Genomic DNA, 25121 nt, shown 5'->3' with positions numbered 1-25121 from the left:
CTGTTCTGCTTTAACTTGATTTACCATTTTTAAAAATCTTGAATAAACTGATCAAAAAGATGTGGCTGCTCTTGTTATTAGTTTAGACTAGATATATGCAAGTAAAAAGCAAGTTCACACAAGACTTAAACCACTACATTACATCTGGACTTATGAAGCAAGAACTAGAAATTTTTCTTTTGTGCAAACTGCATTTGGCCAAAATCCTGCTCACCTTACAGCAGCACAAGTACTAGTATCCAGGTGAATCAGTGAGTTCCACTAAGCAATTTCTCCTTCCTCTTGCCAACTTTTTCCCCAATAAATTAAATGCAAACATCGCTTAAAGGCAGTGTTAGAGAACATCAGTTTAAATGCACATAGGGTCAACTACATATAAACACAAAGATATGCCAACAAGGTAACGAACCTGAAGAGATGGTGCTTTGTGTGAAACAACATTTTCACATCTGGTTGAAAAGGCTGTTGAAGATGAGCTGTTCCTTCATTTCCCTTTGTCAGCGGTATGAGCAAATCTTGTATAACATTTAAGTAAGGGGAGAGATGATTTCCCAGTATCACCACATGGGAAATACACAATATGATGAGACCTTGACATTCACAACCAAGACAGGACTTCATCTGTATTTCAACTGAACCAATCTAAACCCCAAAGTAAATTCATTTACACGTCCTTTTCTTTAGCTAGACTGCAATGCCAACACACAGTAGCATTTTTGTAGTAACATTTAGATGAAACACATGAGAAAGTCCCCAAAGTCTACCAACAGGCACTATCAATCTCATCCCAAAACCTAGGTCAGTTGTCTGCACCCAACTTCCTCTCTCAGTTCAGCTCTACCAGTCAAATGCTGATCAGAGGGGATGGTGCAGAAGCAGTAGTCAAGTCTTCCAAACAGACGACAGGACAGCTCATTCCCCATGGTCATTTGTTTCCTACACTGTCATATTTACCAGCAGAATATTGGAAGATGTTCATAGAGCAATAAAGCAGTCTTGGAATAGTTACTGGAACATCATATTGCCAGAGCCTGATCCCAGTTTACTGGCCCATCAGTTCCAAACCTGGTCACTAACAAAACACTATTTATGGTGTCTGGAAGGTGGAAGATGCAATGCTGCCGAACTAGCCTGCTCTTTGAGAGGTTGCTGCTTTGCTCCACAAGTAAAGAGAGCAAGAGATATCTGGTCCACGATGGGTAAACAGGATGTTTCAGATCTGGCTCTCCTCATTCAGTGGTCTGGAGCATTTTGCAGGAGGCAGGACCGACTGCCAGCAATGTGTGGCAGCAAGGAAAGCTTGCAGGTATCCCATGAGCTTGGTACAGACACTGAGGAGTATTAAAATTTAAGGAGAAACAGGCTAGGCTAGTATAGCATAAAATTATATCCATCATAATTAAAGTGTTGATAAGAAGCCTAATTACAAACAAATACATTCTGCTGATCTCATTAAAACCATCTAAACATCTCCTCTTTTCAGCTACTCTAAAAGATATAAACACATGAAGGGGATGGGGAGGGGAAACATGAAACATTTTTTAAAAGTTTATTTCTAGCCCTGAAAGAACAGTTATTAAACAAAGTCAACAAATACAGTAGTTAATATTGCAGTAACAATTAAATAACATAATGGGATTAAATTACACAAAAGGCAACATTAAAATCTGAAGACAGATTTAAAAAAAAAAAAGTTTGCACCTGCTTCCATTTCCATTGATAATGTGAGGAACAGAGGGAAAACAGACCAGAGACATTTATTCAGTTCCAGCTGTGGAGACCTTTAACAATCTTCTTGCTCCCTTCCCAGCTCGCCTACCATCCCCTCTGACAAAGGAACCCAATTTCTCAGACCTGGTCTAAACATACCTTTTGCACCTCCCTGCATTTGGCAGGGGGGAAAACACATCCCACAACTCATCTTGCTAACATCTAGGCAGATCAAAGTGCACATTCCCAATGCCATGCTTTCTTCCAATGGGAAGCCTGCTTTATTCTATGATAAGAAAAAAAACAGGAATCACACATTAGATGTAAGCCATAAGCTGCCCAGCACCCTATATACAACTAATCATGCCATGGTACATAACGCTTCAGCTATATTACTGGCATGGATATTTGATTACAATCTGATTCAGGATCTTATGCTGGCACCCGAGTGGGAAAGCAAGACATCTGGGACTCCTAGCACTTTCAGAAACAATCCCCTCCTTTTCAGCAGCTACCCAGTCTCTGGCTATTCTCTATTTGGCTGCCCTAGCTACACAGCTGAGCTGAACAGCACTGCAGCAAGTTTTAGGAATGCTAATCTGCTCCCCTTCAGGGAAAAAATATAGCTTGGATTTTTGGATTTTGTGCACGCATACAGCTGACATCGCTGGAAAAGCGATGCCCAACCCACTAACGCACAAAAACACAGTACAGCATCTTCCTCCGTACTTTCCTCTTCTGCCAGCTCAGTTACTGTCTAGCTCCATCTCTGACCCTAATTTCAGGCTTCTTAACACCTGTTGCCAAACTGTATAGCAATAAAGCTGCTGTGTGGGGAAGGGGAGAGGTGTATACTTTTCCAAGTGCAGTGCTAAATACTATTCCCAATTATATAGCAAGCACTGAGATATGTTTTGGTAATTTCTCAAATAGGCTAAGTTTTGTTTGCTAAAATGACTTCAAGTTCAGAAATCACCTCCTAAGTAGACTCCTAATCATCTCCTAGAAGACAAATGTTGTAATACAAGATTAAAAACATTCTCATTTATCAATAAAAATGAACTAATAAGTTAAAATTACTTACGATCTCATGTTTTTCTATTTTAAAAATTCTAAATTCAGCACAAGTTATACTTATCTTGCTGCCTAGACTGTGCCATCCGGGGGCGGGGGGGAAGCTCCCAGTTTAACTCCGGCAGAAGGAGTTTCAAAAAGTCCATTGCCAGCAATGGACAAAGAAGGAACCATCAATCAGAAAGGGTTTTTTTTTAATCTTAGCCAAGCCTCCTTGTTACTTTCTTTTCATCAGGAAGCCAGATGCATTCAAACCAGTGGCATTGCCATTACAGTGTTGACAGTGTCCTTAAGGCATTTTGCCTGGGAAGCGCATCTAGAATTATTTCCCTGGAAAGCGACCCTTACTTGAATTTAAAAATCAGGAACATTCTCGTGCTTATAGCTAGAGGGATATTTATTCCTTTAATGGTACAGTTAGCAATTTACTTGGGTACCTATCACAGGAGAGTTTACCAGAATACAAACTGAACCGTGGTACTGTGGTTCCTTACAAAATAAGGCATCTTGTTGGTACAAAGCAGCTAGTGAACAGCAGCAGAAACCGAGACCTTCGCCTCACTTCTCCTTCCTCACAAACACAGACAGGCTCAGCTGTTCTGGCTCAGCCACTTGTAGCTGGAAGTTAGTTTTGTCATATCTTGGCTACCACTCCCCAAAACATCATTATTTCTATCTCTGTGTGAATACTGGAATTATCTAAAATAACAACTATCTTCTGCCTGCAATGTTTGTAAAAGTGCATGAAAATTTTAATTTGGGGTCCTCTGTCCATACCCAGCCGTAACCCTACCCATCCAAGGATTTGCCCACTGGGAATGCAAAAAAATGTGGATTCCCACTAAATTAATGGCTGTTCTTTCACAGAATCATTTGGCACATTGTAATTACAGTTGGCTCTTCATTAAGCTGTTCTGAAGGTTGAAATGCATGGATTGCAGCACTAAAAGAAGCCGGGCCCATAGATTCTTCTACAGTTGCCTCTGTTAATACCCCAAGAACTCAACCACTTAAGTAGTTCACTGCCCCTAGAGGGAGGCAGTTTTTCTTGCACTGAATATTTGACTTCAGCAATTCTAGCTGGTTAAACATCTTTAGTGAGAAAGGACCAGTGTAACATATCAAGTCTCTTCAGCCTTGAACTAGCCAGTCAAATAAGCCCCATTAACATCTGACAGCACTGTTCTCCACTCTCAACCTTTGTCTTCACAGAACAGCACTTGGCATTTCCAGGTGTTTGTAATCTTCTGTTTGAACTGTATTTTAAAAATCCTGTATCTTCAGTGTCCTCAGATCTGATTATTTGTTATTTTGATTTCATTAGTACAAATGGAGCACATACAAAAATGGAAAAAATAGCTCTAATACTTAAATTCTGACAACTCCATAGGTTGACGCATTATTTGCTTGGGAAAAAATTGCAACATATACAAAAATGTATTTGATACAAAGAAGGGAAATGTAAAATAAAAAAAGTTGAAGGCACCAGCATAACTCTCAAAGCCCAAGTCAGAGTACAGATACGTGTCTTTGAATCGCCCACCACACAAAGCAAAATATCCCTTAAGCTTCTGGCCGGCAAGTCTAATGGGAAAAAAAGAGCAGACAGGAAGACACCTGGAATTTTTTTCTTGCCCTGACTTTCACTGATCATTTGATCATAAATGAAGTATCTGACCCCTCTCCATATATCCATAACCTGACATCCAAAAAGTTGACCAATCAGGAAGTTTCTACAAAGAGGTCACACCTTTGATTAGAAGTCCACAGAACACAGGCATGTAAGAAATAGTGAACAGTTCTCTTCCCCCTCTCTCCATTCTTTTCTTAAAAGAAAGAAACATTTCAACACATTATGATTTCTTAAGTAGCCAAGCTGTTAATTCTACAGTACAGTGACAGCTAATCTGTAAAAGGAAGGGGAGGCAAGATGTACCTTCACATTTGTCACACTTGCCATTAATCTAGTCATATGGGGGCTTACTAGAGCGATTTAAAAGTCAACAGGTAGAGGGGAGGAAGAGGAGAATGAAAGAGATCAGCAGGTAAAATTAGTGCTGCTCTCTGAAAGCTTGAATCTGTCATTCAAGTATTGAAAGTACCCAGAAGGGTACAATGAATGGGAGCTGTTACAGCAAAGTCATCAAAAACCCTTAAAACCTTGGGCACAGTAAGTGGCTTTCCTTGGCTGTCTNAAAAAAAAAAAAAAAAAAAAAAAAAAAAAAAAAGGCCAGTAATTCAGTCCTCAATTCCTTCTGGACCGCAGAAAGGGTTCACTAGAGTCACCACAATTTGTTTTGGGTGTCTTCTGGACAAGAGTTTCTTCCCTTTTGCAGACTTCTTTTTCCCCAAACCCCTTCCCTCCCACCACAAGTGTAACAATTTCATATATTATAAAGATTTGTAAAAAAACAAACAAAACAAAAACACCACAAAAAGATGAAGGCCATGGCAATAATGTTAGCGGTTACTCTTCATTGCTTCTTTGGCTGCTAGGATCAGTGGCGTCAAGCTAGACAGAGGTTTGGCCAGTTTCAAGAAGGGATGCTGCCAGGAAGAGAGAAACACAGTAAATTAGTAAAAGACGAGTTTAAAAAAAGTATAAGCCACATTATCTACACAGTGATTTTCATCCTGAGATATGAAAAGAGCTGCAAAACACTACCAATGCACAGCTCCTGAAGAGGGGACAGAACCAGAGAATGCAGTGGTTCACAGCAGCTCTAGCCCTATAGGCATCCCTCCTCTTCCCAAAACAGGCCTTTCCTCCTCCAATAATTCGCTACAAAGAGGTTCCCTGCTCAAATATCTTCCCTCATTCCTGTTAGGCTCATTTCAATGACTGTATTACAGTAAGTTGACATACTGTTGGATAATTTAGCAATAGTAGAAAGACGACACGGGTTACTGCTTGGAAGGCTTCAGAGCACACATTACAAACTTTGCCTATGGTTCCCTCCACCTACTCTCCACTAGAGAGTCCTCAGGAGAAAATACAAAACAGAAAAGGTGTCAGTCTACAGTGACATTTATCACAGCTTTACTTCACTAGTGACCTCTGTATCTCTGGGATTGATGAGAAGCTGACTCTTACCTGCAACAATTCTTTGGCTGATCCTCTTTTTTCTACATCCATCTCCAAACATCTGTTTAAGAAATCCCGGAATATTGGGGACAGTTTCTCAGGGTTTTGCAGCTCCGGTGTGCCATTAGTTGCTATCAAATATAAAGCCTGTAAAATAAGGAATATTGTATAACCAAGCCAAATGTTTAAAAGATGTCACAATTAATTGCCTGGAGGCAATACCTAGATTAGGAGAAGTTCTGCAGCCTACTTCTCCTCTCCCTGATTAGATGAGTAATTGCAAAAATGCCACTACACAATTTTAGACATCTGTGGCCTGTTCTTGCTAGTAGCAAAATGACTGCAGATGTTCATAACCTTTCAGCAACAGATACTTGAGACACATCTATATACCATGGCAAAGAAAGTATCAGCCTCTGACATGCCAATCAGCATTTTTCATAACCTAATGGATTTACTTTACTTGAATTAAGAAAGTCTACTAAAGACAGAGGAATTCTCAAAGTCTAAGGTTTTAGTTAAAAGCAGGTACCATTAGTATGCCTAACTCATCTTCCGAACAGAATATGTCAAGAATTCAGGGCAGGGCTGACTGCAAATTCAAGACAACTGTCATCTTTTTTGGGGGGATCTTTCTGCACTGCTGAAGCTTAATTTTTTTCTTTTTTAAACATAGATGCTATCAAAGAAAAACCACATGAACCCACTGAAAATGATTACCTGGTAAACACCCACAAACAGTTCTAGCCATGTCTGGAGTTCTTACCCGCAGAGGGTTTTCATTGAGGTATGGGGGTTCTCCTTCCACCATCTCGATAGCCATGATTCCCAGAGACCAGATATCCACTTTTGGGCCATATGCTTTCCGTGTGACCACTTCAGGAGCCATCCAGTAAGGAGTCCCAACCATAGTGCTGCGTTTGCTCTGCTCTGGGGTGATCTGAGCACAGAAACCAAAGTCGGCTGTAGAATAACAGAATCATAAGTTAATTCAGTGCATCCTAGGTAAGCGGGGTTCCTAGAAGACTTCTCTATTATTACAAATATATTTTACTCCTCCGCACTTGAACAATTTGGGGTAGGGGGGTGGGGAGGTGGTTGTTTTTTTGTTTTAAACTATATTCTCCATATTACAAGATTCAACGTGGAAGATGGATATAAAACCTGAAGGTGTTTAAGTAAGGCAGACTTCCATGGAATGAAGATAAGGCTTTTTGTCCCCCACAATAAGGATATAAGCATTACCCCATAGAAGAATGATGTTTTCCCCAGTCCTTCCTTCAGGATTCCTAGACTGGTACCAGCCAAAAAAGAAATCAAGCAGAACCCAGAGGGAAACTGTTCTGTGCGTGGTATGTTATACTGCCTGAACTAGAAAATACGAATCTACAAACCATGGCTTCTGCCCTACTAAACAGATTTTATTTCTGTAGCTATTGAGTTCAACATTTCACAGTAATTTGGACATCAAATACAGGTACTACAGTTGACAGATACAGTAATATAAGGCTTTAGATACGTGAAATATTACCCTACTCAGCAGAAGGAACCTAGACAAACAAACCTTTCCACAAGGTAAGTACTGAAGAGAACAACCACACTCAAGAAAACAAGAAAAGTCACCTATTCCTATAGCCTTCAGGTGCAGCAGCAATGCATGTTCCATCATGTTACTTTATCCAGCTGCAGCACTCCCACTTCCCAGGCATGTAAAGCATCAATAAGAACACAGTTAAGGCAGGAACCAGATTTTACCTTATCATTGACACTAAGTTTGAGAGAGAGAGAGAAAGAGAGAGAATTTAAAATTTCAAATTGATTTTGAAAGTGTTATGCCAAGCAGTGCTGACAAAAGAGCCACAGTCGTGAAAATGCTAAGTTGCACCAAGAAGACGGTTTAGCAAAGAACTACCCCCACCCCAATTGTCAAAATGCTGACTTGAGAAAAGCAAACCTATAGCAGCTGCTAGCCCCTAAGTAGCTAGACAGCATTTCTTTCCATTGGGCCCTTTGGAAGGCATCATATTCAATTCAAAGAGCCTATTTCAACAAACACATCAGAGAAGCAACAGCAGTTTTTCTCATGATGTATGAACAGCGCCTTCAGCACCACACCACCAGCGGGGAGAGAAAAGGCAAGCAAAAACTTCTGGCAGGTCCATCCCTTCATCTATAAGCAAATCCCAGTTTCACCAGTAGTGAATGTGGGAAAATTAGCAGTGATAGCAGCTTTTCCAAGATCCTTTATCTGGCCAGGGAACGTGCCTTTACAGCCTCAGCTAGATGTGGTCTTCTTCCAAAAGGTGTTATCATGTCATCCCTCCAAATGCTGAAAAGTCACCCCTAGAAAATGCTCAGGTGACAGGCAGATCAGTATCCTCTGTTCCTGCCAGCAGTTTCCCTGAAGCCAGTCTCCTCCAGGGAAAAGAGAAGAGCTTGAAGAAGGTGTAACTTATACCCCTCCACCCCAAACAACTGGTAGAAGGTTCTATAACCACAGAGTCAATGAAGGGCAACTCTCAATTCCTCCTTCATATAGCACATTTTAATAGCTAACTCCTGTTTTCTCCCATCTTCACCTTCTCCTCATCTTCCCCCAATCTCCTGGGGCCAATGCTTCTTCACACAGACTGCTTCCTCAATGCCCCTTACCACAGCCCTGTCCTTTCTCCACTTTTCTTTACATGGTCGACTCTTGTATCTTTTGAGCCTTCCACAGCTAATTTTTCCCAGCCACAATCTCTCCTGTAACTCTTCACTTATCTTCAGTCTCTGAACCCATTCAGTTTGTGCCTGAATACCCACCACCCTGGAAGAAAACAAACAAACAAAAAACACAACAACTCCTATGCAAGTAAGCAGTGCACCCAACAATGCGGTTAAACAAGTCAGAGTGCTCATAAGCCTTCACACTGCACCTCATGCCTGACACGAGACTACAAGCCATCCAGAGTAAGGAATACTGCTGAGAGATGCTTTTTTATGGCATTCCAAATTCTTACTCAACTGTAAAAACACCATCCCTTCATTCTTTGGTAGCTTTATGCTTTGCACATTCCTGGGTGTCAAGACAACGGATACCACACCTCTCTCTGAACAAGCCTGACATCTTCAGCATATGGTTTCCCATTTTTCAAATTTTAAAAGCCTCTTCCTCCTTCAGGTGCCACATGTTTACACACACCAAAAACTGACTTACTGTACACAAGTTATAGCATGCATGACAATTACCTGAAAAGCAAGTAGTTTCTTTTGTCATTTCATGATTTTATTAATAAAAGTGGATTACACTTGCAGTCCAAGCAAAGGAGACCCCAGTACAGGTGCAGCATAAGAATAGACTGCAACATAAATGGTTAATAATGCACAATTTCTTGTTAGCTACCTTCTAAGTGAAAAGGGCAAAACATTAAAAGCAAATCATGACAACCTGAAAAGACCATAAAGCCACTAGAGTCAGCTGCACTTTTCTCTTGCACCCATTTGCACCTTTCCTTCACTTTATGTTACCAGTTATTTCATGTTTACTAATGCATTCATGCAGTAATATGTTTGCTTCAACATCCTGCCAGTTTAACATGCTCGCAGCCTTACAGTCTTGGGGCCCTCAAAATTTCAATACCTGCTATTAGCAAGTTATAGATTTTATAAGATGGAATGAATTTCTGTTGCTGACATCCAGTAGAAAGGCACCTCAAATATCCCTGCCAACTACCTTTTCATCAGTTCACACTCTCTAATGCAAAGTATACTAGGAAGGAGAAACAGAACATTAAAACAATTGTCTGGTACTCACTAAGTTTAACTGATCCATCCATTCCTAACAGCACATTGTCACTCTTAATGTCTCTGTGGATGACCTGGTTGGCATGTAGGAACTCAAGGGCTTGCAAGCACTGGATGGGAGAAAAAAAATATTTAGCATATGCAAACACAATTTGCACATGTGAACACAAATTCAAAGTGCTTACACCCTCAAGCAGTGTTGAATGTAACAATATAGCAGGTATTATTTAAAGTAACCAGTAGAGGAAGCTCTTGTGCTAAAAAAATATCCTCCAGAACTCACAGAGGTCAAAAATCACTTAACTATGAAGTTTCTCTCTCATCTTATAGAACTAATAAATTAAAATCCTCATCCCCCAGTCATCACCTAAGATGTTCCCAAAAATCACTCACAGGTGATATTTATTTTGGTACATGTGATTTCCAGTTTCATGCTATGGGGGAAACATACGGGATTAAGTGAGCGCCTTTTAGCCTGAAGTCTCACTAACAGGAATGCTTCATCCTCAACACACAGGCAACTTTACTACAGTGAAGGCTGTAAAACATCTGCATTATGAAAGTCACTAATACTGTTTTTGCATTCTTTTTAGATTAAAACCTTTCATACTAAGTTTCGGCCTAAAAACAGAATGAAACTTAGTTTTGCTATTTGAGAAAAAAGCAAAAACAACACTTATACATATTTTTTTAATATAAACAAAATATTTACTGTTTTAACATGGTGTGGATGTAATCCTCACCGAGTGTTTTTGCCTTCATTTACTTTAGCAAAGTGGCACTGATTTGCATAAGAAAGAGTATCTGACATTCTGGGCAGCAGCATTTTGATGAAGTACAATAGTTCAATATTAGACTTTTCCCTCAAAAAGGTTAACTACTGTTACTGTAAAAAGTTACTTTTAGTTCTCTGCTTCCAGCTCCAGTTTCTCAGGAAACCATTACCTGTTCATACACGTTAGTATATCATTTTGCTTTTCATCCCCTCCCTTTAGGTGAGTCATCAAAAGCAGATGTCATGTTGATGTAGCCAAATGGCTAAGCTTCTCCTGCACACTAGGTAATACAATTTCTTCTCCCGTTGCCATAATAAATTGAGTCTGAGGTAGATGCTGGCCCTCTGACTCAGGGCAGAAACAATTGATAAGCTGCGACATAAGTTATTTTTAACTTCTACTTGAAGGACACATACTGAAATCTTAAAATTATTCCAGCTACAATCTTCTGGAGAATTATTTTTCTGAAAATTCCATAAAGATTAACCTTCATAGAACTATAAGTTTCACATACTATGAATCATGAAAACAGCTGCTAAAACAAGAAAGTGACAGTCTGTATCAAGCTCATCCCTACGTTAGTACATGTTTCTTAAAGCATTCCTGTCTCATCAGATCTTCTTTTACATTTTCTAAGCAAACACTCTACTTCTTCAAACATTCTACTTCTTCTATTTAGAAAGCATTCTGAAGCTTAACATATTTCAGGCTCGCTCTCTTTTTTCTAGTATGTTCACTTCTCGTTATTTTGCTACATCAACTATATATGAATATTTAGATTTCTTTTTTGTACCTTTGAATAGTCTTCATTAGTCATAAACATAAAAAAGGCATTCTCTCCAGTAGCTAAACTTCTTTATTGCTCTTCCCTGAACTTCAGCCCAGTTTATTAATCTCTCTCTGTTAATATGGTCACCAAGACTGAATAATCCAGGTGCCAAAAAAAAAGAAATCTTTATTTGCTCCATCATTTAATATTCTCAAATATCCAGCTCCAACTGTCATAGTTCTTTTGTGTTACACATCGCAAATCCACGTCTAATATGCAATGACCTTTCATATGTAGCTTACTTCTTATCACTGCATTTTCTGTCATTGAATTATCCATTTCCTATTCTCTCCTCCGAGTCCGAGTGTCTGATAGGAGGTGGGGAAAGGTAGTTTGGGTTTGTTTGAGGGTGGGAGGGGTGCACACAGTTTTTTGAGTTATACACAGAAAATAACAAAATGAGTTTATCCCTGATTTTATTGATTTCTGCTCTCAGTATCATTAATTCTTCCCAACTGAATGTCCTCAATGGCAGTTGTTGCGATTAGTCATAACATAAATGTACCATAAAACCCAGAGGAATAGAGTGTCTTCATTTCTCTGCACACCAAATACAGTACTGACCTCTCTGCAAACAGCAGCAATTTGTGCTTCATCCATACATGTTTCTGTGACAACATCTGTTAGTGAGCCTCCAGCTAGATATTCCATCACCACAAACAATTCATCTCCTACAAGGTAACTACAAACAAAAAATGAAAARCATGCCCATTTGCCATCAAGAGAGACCGAGAACTGAAAAATGACAGATAAGAGCACTGTGACAACTGTTCGAGAAAATGATTCACAAACACTTCACGACAAACAGTAAAGAAAGTACGTAGGTAGGTAAGTAGGTAGATAGCTTAAAATGTAAATGCTGACAATAAAAGCCCTACGCTTCTTGACCTAAACGGTCTCACGGAGAACATAGCGTTTCCAGCTGTGCTCTTTTCCACCACTGCTCCTTGACCACATGCAGCACTGTACTGATGACAGAAGGCGGCCTCTTACCAAATCAACATGACCATTCCCTATAACAGACTTCACTTTTTCTTCTTCTTTTTTTTTTTAATTATATACTCTTCTCAACCTAAATACAGTCTCATTTGCTTATAAGACCCTGAGGTATAGAAACTCTGGGTCTATAGAGGAATATCAAGTTTAAAACTCTTGAAACCCCTGGGGATGAAGGGATCAGCCAGCTCTCTGCATTTACCTGTCCAGGAAGTTGACTATGTTGGGGTTCTTTAGCTCCTTCATTACCAAGATTTCATTAATAATCAACTCCTTCTTGGGCTGTTTCTGCAGGTTTATCTGTTTGATAGCAACCTGAGGAGGGCCAAATGAAACATTAATAATTCAAACTTCAGTATCAAAAACTTTCAATCATTCTTCATACAGTAAAAGGTTAGAAGAGGTAAGAGATTCTGTAAGAGCTTTAAGGCAGCTTGGCACAGAAACAACTTGCAGCTGGTAGGGTATTTACTCATTAGCATGTAACTTTATTAGCATACAACTCACATCCACAGCCCACATTCTCCTCTTGCATCTGAGAAGATTGACAACCAAGAGCAAAGGCCAGAACAGACAGCAAAGGAAATATTTAGAAGATAAACAGATACTCGCCCAATTGATTTCATATCAGCCAGCCTAAAGCAGAGCAGCATCTTGTAGCAACAAAGAATGATGGTATAAGCCTTCCTAGGCAAGGCGAGGAAATTTGTTTCTGTATATCATCTTCTGACAAGATTAGTGTTCAGGTATGAGGAATGCAGGAAGGCAGAAGCAGTTGCAAAAATCAGCATGAACAGAAAAGATTAAAAGAGCAATTCAACAGAGGAAGTTTTGAAGAATAAGAAACAGCAAACTATTAAACAGGCAAGTGGGAATGCTCAAAACAACAGCAAGATAAGGAATAAAATGTTTGTCATGGTGCGAGTGACAAAATTAGCCCAAGTCTGAGAGAGAACTCAAGATGAGAGACAGAACTGAATCAATAGCTAGATCAACAGTAATAGCAGTCTTCACAGCCTTATTGCTGTCAACAAGTTGTAAGCAGGTACTGGTGTGGTTAAGGTAAGTAAAGAAGAAATGTCAGTTGTCTGGAGTGACAGTCATAGGAAAAATGCTGTCATGAGATAATGTTTTGAGGGGAAACAGAAACCAGGAGATAACTCTCTCAGAGCAATTAAAAGCCAATGAACTATCCCAGAGGGAGAAGGGGAAAACAAAGAACCATCTAGTCCAAGAAATAAGTTAACCGGGATAAGTTTTCCAGACTTTAAAATGAAAAATTGTCCCAAGTCAGTTCTGTTAGTAGTAACGTTTTCAGGAGGCGTTTAGGCTTTTTACTGGATAACCCACTCACGAGTCCAAAACCAAAGTGTTACCACAAGAACTGAAATAATCTTGTAGAAATATTCACTATCATATTGCCATGGGCATTGAAAGAACAGAACTTGTGACACAGAATCACAAAACAGCTAAGATCAAAAGGGACCTCTGGAGGTCATCTGGTCCAAAGCCCTTGTTCAAAGTAGGGCCAACTTAGAGCAGGTTGCTGAGGGCCTTGTCCAGGTGAGTTTTGAACAGAGATCTTAATGGGTGGATACTCCACAACCTCTCTGGGCCCCTGTTCTACGACCACTCTCACTATGCGGGGGGGAGGAACTAGTATCTAAACAGAATCTCCTTTACTGCAATTTGTCTCTGTTGCCTGCAGCGCTCCAAGAAGAGTCAGGCTGCATCTTCTCTATACCATCCCATTAGAGTTGAAGACAGCAATAAAATCCTACTTTAGCCTTCTCTTCGTACCACTGAACAAACCCAATCCTGTCATCAGAACTTCCTCCTCAGACATTAAGCAGCGAGGAGGACAGAGTACTGCATCGGTTTAATGTATGAAGGCAGAGACTGCAAGAAATCAACTGTTAGATCACCTGCCTAACAAGAAGCAAAGAAGGTCTAAGGAAGTAATCAAACCGCAAGATTTATTCTGTGGTCAGTAAGAGGACAAGTAGTACTGCAGTGTGTAGAAAGTACTGTAGTACTACAGTACTGGGAGATGTAGTTACTGATGAAAAGGTAGTTACTTATCATTGACCTAAAGAATGGCTAACTTTGGACTTTTAAAGGAAAAATAAGGAAATCTGAATTTAAAAAGAAGTAACTGCTAAAATTTTAACCTTGGGGAATCAGAGATGACCACTGCATGACAAGGATGCAGCATTTTACTGGTGTCATCATCTCTACCAGATGGTTTGGATGAACCAAGTAGCAAAAACAAGAAACAAGATGTGCAGAAGGCATTCTAATTAAAGCAAAGAATCATATGGGGACAAGCTATTTCCATACAGATAGGCATCTCAATCTCCACTACTGAACTGGCCCTAGAAACTACCTGTGTTAAGACTAAATGAAGATATACTGCCAAAAATCCAGGACACCATTGCTTACAATACTTGAAGGATAAACTGTTTTCAAAACCTGTATCTGGAACATCTCACTCCCTCTGCTTCTCACTGGAAAGACAAAACCCTATTTTTAGCTTTCATCATCTGATTACTACAAAACAAGGCACACACTGTTACAAATGACCAGGACAAACATTAGTCTGCAAGGTGATAGCAGAGATGGAAGCCACAAAACGAAAACTTAGTCAGATCGCTCTGACCACCTACAGAGGAACATTTATACAGAAAAGGCATTTTCATTTTGATGAGCACAGAGATCTTACCTCCTGCCCTGTTGCCACATCAATAGCTGTGAAAACTGTACCTGAAGCCCTGTGAAGAAAAAGAAAAATCTTGCAGCCAGTTATATCTCTCCCTGTCACACACATGCACATGAATAGACAGATCACAAACGCAAAATTGCTTCAGCTTTGGATGTTGCAAGAGCTCTATCAAAAAGAAGGCTGTTAAAATTAAGCGGTAGCAAAGAAATGCCTGTCAGTTTACACAAAGCAAACTAATCACAAGTTCACTCTGTTCTAAGACAAACCATGCCTCCTGCAGGCCAAGACCCTAAAATGTGTGCTGTTGCCTAAGATCAGGTAAGTTGGACAGGCTCTTCTGTAGTAGGTATTACTTTTCATTTCTGTCCAGCGGAAGCCCTCCCACAAATGCATATGGAAATATTTGGAAAGGGACAGACAGTAGGAGTTATGCTGAGATAATAATAAGCTAATAATAAGCTACCCTTAAATATACTTTTCAAGTCAACTTTTTTCCAAAAGAATTCATAGAAACATTAGAACAGTAACGTAGTTAGAAGTATTGTTAGTCCATCGCACAGAAAGCCTTCTGAGGTACCCGCAGGCTCTTCAGTAGTCAGATTGCAGAAAAGATGAATGTATCTTACTAAAAGAGGACTAGAGAAGAGTCACAGACATGACAGAGAGAAGTCATAGGGCTATGCTTTTGTATTAAAAGACCCAATTCAAAAATTTCCACCACTGCATGAAGTCTTCAACATCTGTTTACCATTGTCTAATACTGCAAACCTTTCTGCCTGCTTCAGTAAGTAGTGGCTACACGGTAATATCAGAGAGGAACAGTACACCACCTTTAACACTGATTCGCTGTAAATAACAGTTGGGATGAACACTTACCCCTGCCCAATTTTTTCATATCTGGTGTATTTTTTCTTGGGATCACCTATGCTCACAATAGTACCTAAAAAAAAGAAAAACATTTCCAAAACACTTCCATAGAAATTCTTAGAAGAGTCATTGCTTTAGGAACTGTTCTTTGCTATCACAACACAGCATACGGTTTCTGTCAACTCATGTTAAAAATACATGCCGTTCCCACTGTTCCCCTTTAGCAGGACCAGCCTCAGCCAGGATAGCTCAGAGTGTGAGTCAGCTCAGGCAGTAAAAAGGTTGACGCATTAAGAGCCAAAGCTTCTTGATTTCATTCCAGTTGCAAATGGTCCAATCTCAGACAACTGTTATGCCAGGTCTTACTCTTAATGAAACAGCTCATGCTATTTCCCACTAACACCTCAATTTAATGAGCCTTCTGGATAACCCAGTATTAGATTATAACAAATCCATTAGGTTAGCCTGTTCCAGAAATCAGTCAGATCCTGACTTACTAAGCACAAGAACATTAATGTGGTGAAAGTTTATCCCCAAGAACATTATGGAACAAGCAGCAGCAGAAACCAGGATATTTTGTGTTATTATGAACGTTATATACGCAGATCACATTACCATAACAGAATTTCAATCCAAAAAACTGTTCTACAATATTCTTTACCCAATAGGGTTATGCAGCATACAAATTAACAAAATATGCAGTTCCTCTCAGCTACTGTCTGACACAAAACCAATCAGGCACAGTAGTCACACAATCCTTACACAAAAATCAGGATGGSTAACAACTTAATATCCTCCCCATCTGCTGGCTAAATAAACTATAAGAAGCGTCAATACAGATGCACAAGACATTTTGTGAGTACATTTTGGTCAATCATGATCACCTGACAGCTGTCTCATAGGTACTATCACTCAAAACGAAGGGTTGATCATAATTGCACAAAACCTCTCAAGTCAAAAAGCAAATGAAACTGAACTCAGTTCTAAAGCCTTTGTTTAAATGAAATAAAGAACACCTACGTAGTTTTTCCATGATCTCTTCATCTGACATTTTGGTCTTCTTTTTCTGTTTATCACCTGATTTGGTCGCACTGTCAACAGAAGAGTCACCAACTGGTGCAGGGATGGGGTCGATTACAGACCGCGTATAAATCTGTTGTTAAGAGAGACCATTTATTTGAGCATCTCTTCGCAGTCACTGACTTTCAGTTCAAAACAGTCACAGTTCTTAAAAGACCACTAAGCACTATTTTACGTAACACCTTGGAGCCAGAAATTAGACCTGAGAAGCATTAAATTCCAGTAAGTCAAGATGCTGACAACCTTACTGACCTCAAAGAAAAACCTTCCTGTACAGAGCGGATGCTAGCAGTGCATTTAATCAAGCTCTCTATCTTCCCCAGACAGACTTTTTGTGCATTTTCTTCCTTCTTATTCCCTACAACACATCAGTCGACTTGAGGGGCTTACATACGCTTTCATCTGTGTATTTACTTCAGTTCTACAAGCTCAGAGTTTCGCAGAACAGAAATCATTGTTTAACGGCAAGACAAACTACTCCTAAGATTTAAAGGAAAAAAGATCCATGTTTCATCATGAAAAGAAGCATGAATCTGGAGATTTCTCAATTCCCCCAATTCTGGGAATTTCTTTATTTCATTTCCCACTAAGCTGTTCACTCTCCCCACATTTGAAGAAACTAAGTTTTACAGCCATACACAGCTATCCTGGTAAAACCAAACTGCAGACCCATCACACTGTATATGTTTATATACCCAGAGTAGGCAATGCTAAAAGCAGTATCACTTGAAAAGCATACACAATTCATATCTACACCCCAGAACAAAAATAAGGCCACAGTGGGCAGCAGAGCAGCAATATGTACATCTACTGGGGTCAAAGAATGAGCTGCAGTAGGTAGGATCCCTGGGACTCTGTGAGCAGTGTGCACAGGACAAGAAGCTGACACTAAAAGTTAGGTAACAACTTCATAAGCATTTAACTTTTCAACATAACATTGATGACTGAGTGAAATAAATTTTCAAATCTGAAAACTGAATTTGGGTTTGGGTAGTATATTTGATGAAGCTATCTCATTGCAATCAAAAAAAAAAAATCAAATGCTCAGATGCACTGTCCTACACTTATGCCAGTATAATATCTAAAGACACAGAAATTAGCCATAATTTTTAGCACCTAAAGACCTCCTCCTCACATCTTGGGTCAGAGGATAAACATATCTGGATATCTAGCATGAGCCAACAAATTATAACAGCATTAACTTCAGGATTTCCAATCCAACTAAAATCCTGAAATCAGGTATTTTCTTAGCAAGCAAACTTAATTAAAAACAGAACTTTTTCCTAAAAACATGTAAGAGCTCATTTCACAAATAAAACACTTTACTGGAAAAAAGGAGTAGAAAAAGATCTACAGCACTGTGAAAAACAGCTGCTCACCGATTTTGTGTGATCTGGCCGTGGAGCAATAACTGGAGGAGGAGCTTCTTCATCATCATCATCATCATCATCATCATCATCAGCTACAGCCGTTGATGGCTCTGAACCTTTGGCATTCATCTACATTTTACCAAAGTTAAAAACAGTAAAAACAAAACTGTATCCCCCACAAAGCATTAAAGAATTGCTTTTTTTTTTTTTTAACATGAAGATACAAGAATTCTTACTGATGTCAAAAGAAAAGGATAGTTTGAGTGGTTTAAGTGCCCTACCACATTTTATTACGATACTCAAATACTATTGCTCTAGTAAAATATGCTGTGTTCCACCCTCCTTTTAATATAACAAATACAGATGATCTGAAATTTTGTTCTCCTAAGTTACAAAGAAGAGTAAACACTCACCATTGGTGTTCCTGAAGGGAAACCATCTTTTTCTAAATAGAACAAACAACAGAATTCATAAAATCAGCAGAATAAACAATAAAAAATGAACTTTACAGAGTAGCTGAGGAACATTTAAAGACCACGGATCATTCTGGGGATTTCTTTCTCTCAGACAGCAAAATTTCACAGTAACAGATGAGATAAACCAGTAGCACTGTAAGTCCACAGAGAAAGAAGGAATGAATTACTAAAATCATCTCCTAAGGGTTGGTTAAAACCACCCATTTCCCAACTTGTTCTACTGCTTCACCTCACGTTAGTACCCACACACTATTTTTCAAACTGAATATTGTCTGCCATGCCTGTGTGTCCTATTGTATTGAGATGGGAGATCAAGATCAAACTGGTATTTCTGTTCCCTTAATTGTGTCTTGAATCAAAGATGAAGATATTACAAAGCCTTGTTACTAAGCTATTTTCAGAATGGAAATAATTTGGAAGAGAACTAGATAAAAGGAACCATGTATGTTTGTAGGACAGTCATTCCCTCTGCTTCCCCACGTAGTTCCTGACCTAGGTGCAACAAGTTATTTGGCATCTTTGATGTCATCACTTCGGAAAGATAAAAACGCAAATTCACAGACAGCAACCATCTAGAAACATGTTTCAACCACAGACAGCAAAAGCAAGGTCTCCAGTATGAAACCAATTAATCATAGTCTCAGAGCCCAGCTTCATAAACACAGCTCATTAAAGTTAATTTTAGCTGCTATTTTGAATTATCCAGTTCCATTTCTTCCCTTCTCCATTTAAAACAGGAAATTAACTGGACAAAGCCAGTTTCCAGTAAGCTTTAAATCCATCTATAAATGTTCCTTCCTCATTGAGAAGTAGCTTGCTTTTCCAGCATTTGAATCCATTTTATTAATCCAAAAGAGATGAAGATCGAGTTCCAAATACCCAATTCCTCCTCCCTGCCTTCACTACGCCTTGCATACTTGTGCATCTCACCTGGAGCAGAGAAACTCAGATACTTCTGTTTTGCTGTGTCTTTGGAGTCATAGAACTTCAGCACATCTAGTACCGCCTGAGGATTTTTCTTCTGTTCTAACTTGGTGATATTTGAGGTCTGTAGCAACCGAGCCCATTGCTCTGGCATTCCCTGAAATAACAGGCTATTTAAGCATCCTTCCAGTATTTTAAAGAGTTATTAAAAAAAAGCAGAACAAATTTCCTTCCTCCATACAAAGCATTACACATACAGCCCTAAACACATGAACAGGAAGGAGGGTGTTTCAATGTTCCCTCTTGATGCTGGGGAGCCACACGTCCATAGGTGATGCAACACAAACCAAGACGCAAGTGAAATACCTCCCGACTGCTCAACATCTTGAGCCTTCTCAAATCCACCAGGGCCTCCAACCTACTGAGTCAACACGACACCACCCCTTTCAGGTATATTAAGTCAGATAAGTGAGGAATGGGAATACTAAAGCACTCAACAGAACCAGTAATGAACTACTGAAAGTGAACTAAAAAGGGTACTCCTCCTCCTCACAGCAGTTCTCAAGGAAGACTCTCCCAGATGAAACAAAGCATTAGATCTGACATTCACATTGCAGAAGCACTGAGAGGTCACAGTGTCTTTGCTCTGCACATTGTACAAACACACAGTAAAATTATTTCTTGGACAAAAGAAGAATAGACTAACTCACACTTCATTCTAAAACACCTCAACAGCTTCTCTACAGTGCAGACCCACAGATGTTTTTTCAGTGACTCAGGTCAGGTATACTTACAGTAAATTCTCCAGTAACCGCATCGAAGCCAACATGGATGGTATGCTCAAAATCTGATGGAGGGGAGATTTCTGGCCTTTCCTTTTCCTTTTTCTTGCTTCCTGAAAAAGGCATTGAAAGATCTACTGAGTAGAGATTTAAAGTTCTATTTTCCCCATATAATACAACAAACCCAAACATTAAAACATTTCAGATGAATATAACTATTATTCTGTTTAATGGACACATGTATTTATATATGCAAAATAGTAATTTGATATTTTCAATTTGGCATAAACTTCACTTAAGAATCAAAAATTCCTTTTATTAAAATCATTTATAGTATGGCAGAAATCAAATAAGAGAATAAGAAACCCACAATGCAATGAGCTCTACAACACATACAAAGTGCTTACAATGCAAAAAATAATAATAATAAAAAAAATTTCAATATAGATTAAAAACAACATTAAAGATAACTTTAGTTTCAACTTCAAGTTCACTCTAAAGACAGTTAAAATTCGGTTGCCTAACTGCTTCAATTCAAGTTAGTTAATGCAAACTAGGGCTTCCTGCAATGAAGATAAGAGTTTATAGCCACAGACTTAATTACCTAATTTAAATTAAAAGAAAAAAGCAACCATAAGTACTAGAAGTGTGGACAGATAATGAGAAGGACCACATGCTTGGGGCCTCTACRGGAGGCCAGAGCTGACAGTCAGCTCTCCTGCAGAAGGTGTGCTGTTGTTGACGAGTTGTGTTGTCAGATAAAGGAGTTATGGGAGGAAGTCAGTAGGCTGTGTAGCATCTGAGAAGATGAGCAAGAGACAGACAGGGTATTCTTGGAGACCATACAGCTCCAGGAGTCCCAACCCCCCACAGCAGTGGAGTTGCTGGAGGGCTCTGTGCCGTGTGAAACGGTACATCTCAACACCGTAGAAGGCAGGAAACTGGTCATTTCTTGTAGAAGTAGAAAGGCTCTTACTCCTCCTGAAGACTCGCAAATGAGGAACAGGTTTAGTGCCCTCCAGGCTGAAGAGGAGCTGGGCATGGCTTCAAGGGAATCAACTGGGCTGACAGACCCTGTGCCTTGCGGGAACACCTGGAAGAAGCAGCGAATGATTGTTGTAGGTGACTCCCTGCTGCAGGGGACAGAGGCACCTATCTGCAAACCTGACCTCTTATCTAGAGAGGTTTGTTGCCTGCCAGGGACTCGAATACGAGATGTCATGGAAAGACTGCTAAGACTTGTCCATGCTTCAGACTATTACCCTCTGCTGCTCTTCCATGTGGGTACTAATGATACCAAGGGCAAATTGGAAACCATCAAACAGGATTTCAGAGCTCTGGGGATCGTGGTCAAGGGTCTGGGAGCCCAGGTCATCATCTCCTCAATCCTGCCAGTGAGGGGGATGGATGAGAGGAGGAGGAGGAGGAGACAGATTTTCCAAGTTAACAACCGGCTGCCCCACTGGTGTTGGCAACAGGGTTTTGGTTTCTACAACCATGGGACCCTGTTAGAAGATCGACAACAGCTTGAGATGGGATCCACCTCATTAAGGGGGGCACACGTGTCTGCCTACAGGTTGGCCAACCTGGTAAGGAGGACTTTAAACTAGGAAGGATGGGGGAAGGGGAGAGTTATAGAGACAGGATAGTTGGCAAAACATGGCTCAAGTTGGGATGCCTCCAGCGGGTGCATGCAGCCAGGGAAGTGCGCATGGGGCATGGCTATGGAGGATCCTCTTGTATCCCTCCTGGGAAACCTGCATGCTCGATCACCTCTCTGAAATGCCTGTACACCAATGCATGCAGCATGGGGAACAAACAGGAAGAATTAGAGATCTGTGTGCAGTCACAGGGCCATGATCTCATTGCAGTTACAGAGACACGGTGGGATAGCTCGCATGACTGGAATGCTGTCATGGATGGCTACAGGCACTTTAGGAAAGACAGGCCAGGAAAGCGAGGTGGTGGAGACACCCTTTATGTGAGAGAGCAACTGGAATGTATCAAGCTCTGCCTAGGGGTGGATGAAGAGCGAGTCGAGAGCTTATGGGTAAGGATTAAAGGGCAGGCTAACATGGGTGACACTGTTCTGGGTGTTTACTACAGGCCACCTGGTCAGGAAGAGGAAGCAGATGAGGCCTTTAAGACAGCTGGAAGTAGCCTCGCGATCACAGGCCCTGGTTCTCATGGGGGACTTCAACCAGCCTGATATCTGCTGGAAAGACAACACAGCTAGGCACAAGCAATCCAGGAGGTTCCTGGAGAGCACCGATAATAACTTTTTGACACAGGTGATGGGTGAGCCAACAAGGAGAGGTGTGCTGCTGGACCTCGTTCTAACAAACAAAGAAGGACTGGTGGAAGATGTGAAGGTCGGGAGCAGCCTTGGCTGCAGTGACCATGAGATGGAGTTCAGGATCCTGAGAGGAGGAAGCAGGGCAATAAGTAGGATCGCAACCCTGGACTTCAGGAGAGCAAACTTTAGCCTCTTCAGGGACCTTCTTGGAAGAATCCCATGGGATAGGGCCCTAGAAGAGAGAGAGCTGGTTAATATTCAAACATCACCTCATCCAGGCTCACGAGCAGTGCATCCCTATGAGTAAGAAGTCAAGCAAAGGGGGCAGGAGACCTGCATGGATGAGCAAGGAGCTCCTGCCAAAACTCAAACAGAAGAAGAAAGTATACAGAATGTGGAAAGGGGGACAGGCCACTTGGGAGGAATATAGGAATGTTGTCACAGGATGCAGGGATGCGACGAGGAAGGCTAAGGCCCGTTTGGAATTAAATCTGGCTAGAGATGTCAAGAAAAACAAGAAGGGCTTCTTCAAATACATCAGTAGCAAGAGGAAGACTAGGGAAAATGTGGGCCCTTTGCTGAATGGGGTGGGTACCCTGGTGACGAAGGGTGCAGAGAAGGCAGAGTTACTGAATGCCTTCTTTGCTTCAGTCTTTACTGCTCAGGCCAGCCCTCAGGAACCCCAGAGCCTGGAGGCAAGAGAGAGAGTCTGGAGAAAGGAAGACTTTCCCTTGGTGGAGGAGGATCGGGTTAGAGATCATTTAGGCAAACTTGACACCCACAAATCCATGGGCCCCGATGGGATGCACCCACGAGTGCTGAGGGAGCTGGCGGACGTTATTGCTAAGCCACTCTCCATCATCTTTGAAAGGTCATGGAGAACAGGAGAGGTGCCTGAGGACTGGAAGAAAGCCAATGTCACCCAGTCTTCAAAAAGGGCAAGAAGGAGGAGCCAGGGAACTACAGGCCAGTCAGCCTCACCTGCATCCCTGGAAAGGTGATGGAGCAGCTCATCCTGGAGGCCATCTCCAAGCACGTGGAGGACGAGAAGGTGATCAGTAGTCATCAGCATGGCTTCACCAAGGGGAAATCATGCTGAACCAATCTGATAGCCTTCTATGATGGAATGACTGGCTGGGTAGATGAGGGGAGAGCAGTGGATGTTGTCTCCCTTGACTTCAGCAAGGCTTTTGACACTGTCTCCCATAACATCCTCATAGGCAAGCTCAGGAAGTGTGGGTTACATGAGTGGACAGTGAGGTGGATTGAGAACTGGCTGAATGGCAGAGCTCAGAGGGTTGTGATCAGTGGCCCAAAGTCTAGTTGGAGGCCTGTAGCTAGCGGTGTCCCGCAGGGGTCAGTACTGGGTCCAGTCTTGTTCAGCTTCTTCATCAATGACCTGGATGAAGGGACAGAGCGCACCCTCAGCAAGTTTGCTGATGATACAAAACTGGGAGGAGTGGCTGATACACCAGAGGGCTGTGCTGCCATTCAGAGAGACCTGGACAGGCTGGAGAGGTGGGCGGAGAGGAACCTCATGAAGTTCAACAAAGGTAAGTGCAGGGTCCTGCACCTAGAGAGGAATAACCCCATGCACCAGAACAGGTTGGGGGTTGACCTGCTGGAAAGCAGCTCTGCCGAGAAGGACCTGGGAGTGCTGGTGGACACCAAGTTAAGCATGAGGCAGCAATGTGCCCTTGTGGCCAAGAAGGCCAATGGTATCCTGGGCTGCATCAGGAAGAGTGTTGCCAGCAGGTCGAGGGAGGTGATTCTCCCCCTCTMCTCAGCCCTRGGGAGGYCACATCTGGAGTACTGTGTCCAGTTCTGGGCTCCCCAGTACAAGAGGGATGTGGCACTACTGGAGCAAGTCCAGCGAAGGGCTACAAAGATGATTAGGGGACTGGAGCATCTCTCTTATGAGGAAAGGCTGAGAGAGCTGGGCCTGTTCAGCCTGGAGAAGAGAAGGCTGAGAGGAGATCTTATTAACGTGTACAAGTATCTGAAGGGAGGGTGTCAAGAGGATGGAGCCAGACTCTTTTCAGTGGTGCCCAGCAACAGGACACGAGGCAATGGGCACAAACTGAAACACAGACAGTTCCATCTGAACATGAGGAAAAACTTCTTCACTGTGAGGGTGACAGAGCACTGGAACAGGTTGCCCAGAGAGGTTGTGGAATCTCCTTCTCTGGAGATATTCAAAACCCACCTGGACGCGATCCTGTGCAACGTGCTCTAGGTGATCCTGCTTGAGCAGGGTAGTTGGACTGCATGGTCTCCTGAGGTCCCTTCCAACCTCAACCATTCTGTGATTCTGTGAACAATCCTATCTAGATTCAACTAAATTTATA

At 41.2% G+C, this 25121-nt stretch overlaps 1 protein-coding gene across 2 annotated transcripts in view; it reads right to left on the bottom strand.

Annotated features, from left to right (window-relative positions):
* Positions 1–608: 608 nt before the first annotated feature.
* Positions 609–25121, bottom strand: part of PAK2 (p21 (RAC1) activated kinase 2) — a 31474-nt gene continuing 6961 nt past the window's right edge. The window contains exons 3-15 of one of the 2 annotated variants that reach the window (XM_026078505.1): positions 20490–20590; positions 19702–19852; positions 18709–18740; positions 18305–18424; positions 16866–16998; positions 15855–15918; positions 14979–15027; positions 12459–12571; positions 11825–11942; positions 9666–9765; positions 6636–6832; positions 5879–6016; positions 609–5331 (exon numbers count right to left, since the gene is read on the bottom strand). In XM_026078505.1, the coding sequence (XP_025934290.1) occupies positions 5245–5331; positions 5879–6016; positions 6636–6832; positions 9666–9765; positions 11825–11942; positions 12459–12571; positions 14979–15027; positions 15855–15918; positions 16866–16998; positions 18305–18424; positions 18709–18740; positions 19702–19852; positions 20490–20590 (1403 nt within the window). In that variant the 3' untranslated portion in view covers positions 609–5244. Of the gene's footprint in view, positions 5332–5878; positions 6017–6635; positions 6833–7492; positions 7638–8674; positions 8679–9665; positions 9766–11824; positions 11943–12458; positions 12572–14978; positions 15028–15854; positions 15919–16865; positions 16999–18304; positions 18425–18708; positions 18741–19701; positions 19853–20489; positions 20591–25121 lie in introns of those variants that run through there. The other variant, XM_026078506.1, reaches the window with a different exon arrangement.

Source organism: Apteryx rowi, unplaced genomic scaffold, assembly GCF_003343035.1.
Source record: "Apteryx rowi isolate R43461 unplaced genomic scaffold, aptRow1 scaffold_480, whole genome shotgun sequence".
Lineage (NCBI taxonomy): Eukaryota > Metazoa > Chordata > Aves > Apterygiformes > Apterygidae > Apteryx > Apteryx rowi.
Note: the sequence above shows the minus strand (reverse complement) of the source record. Positions and strands in the feature narration are given on the sequence as shown.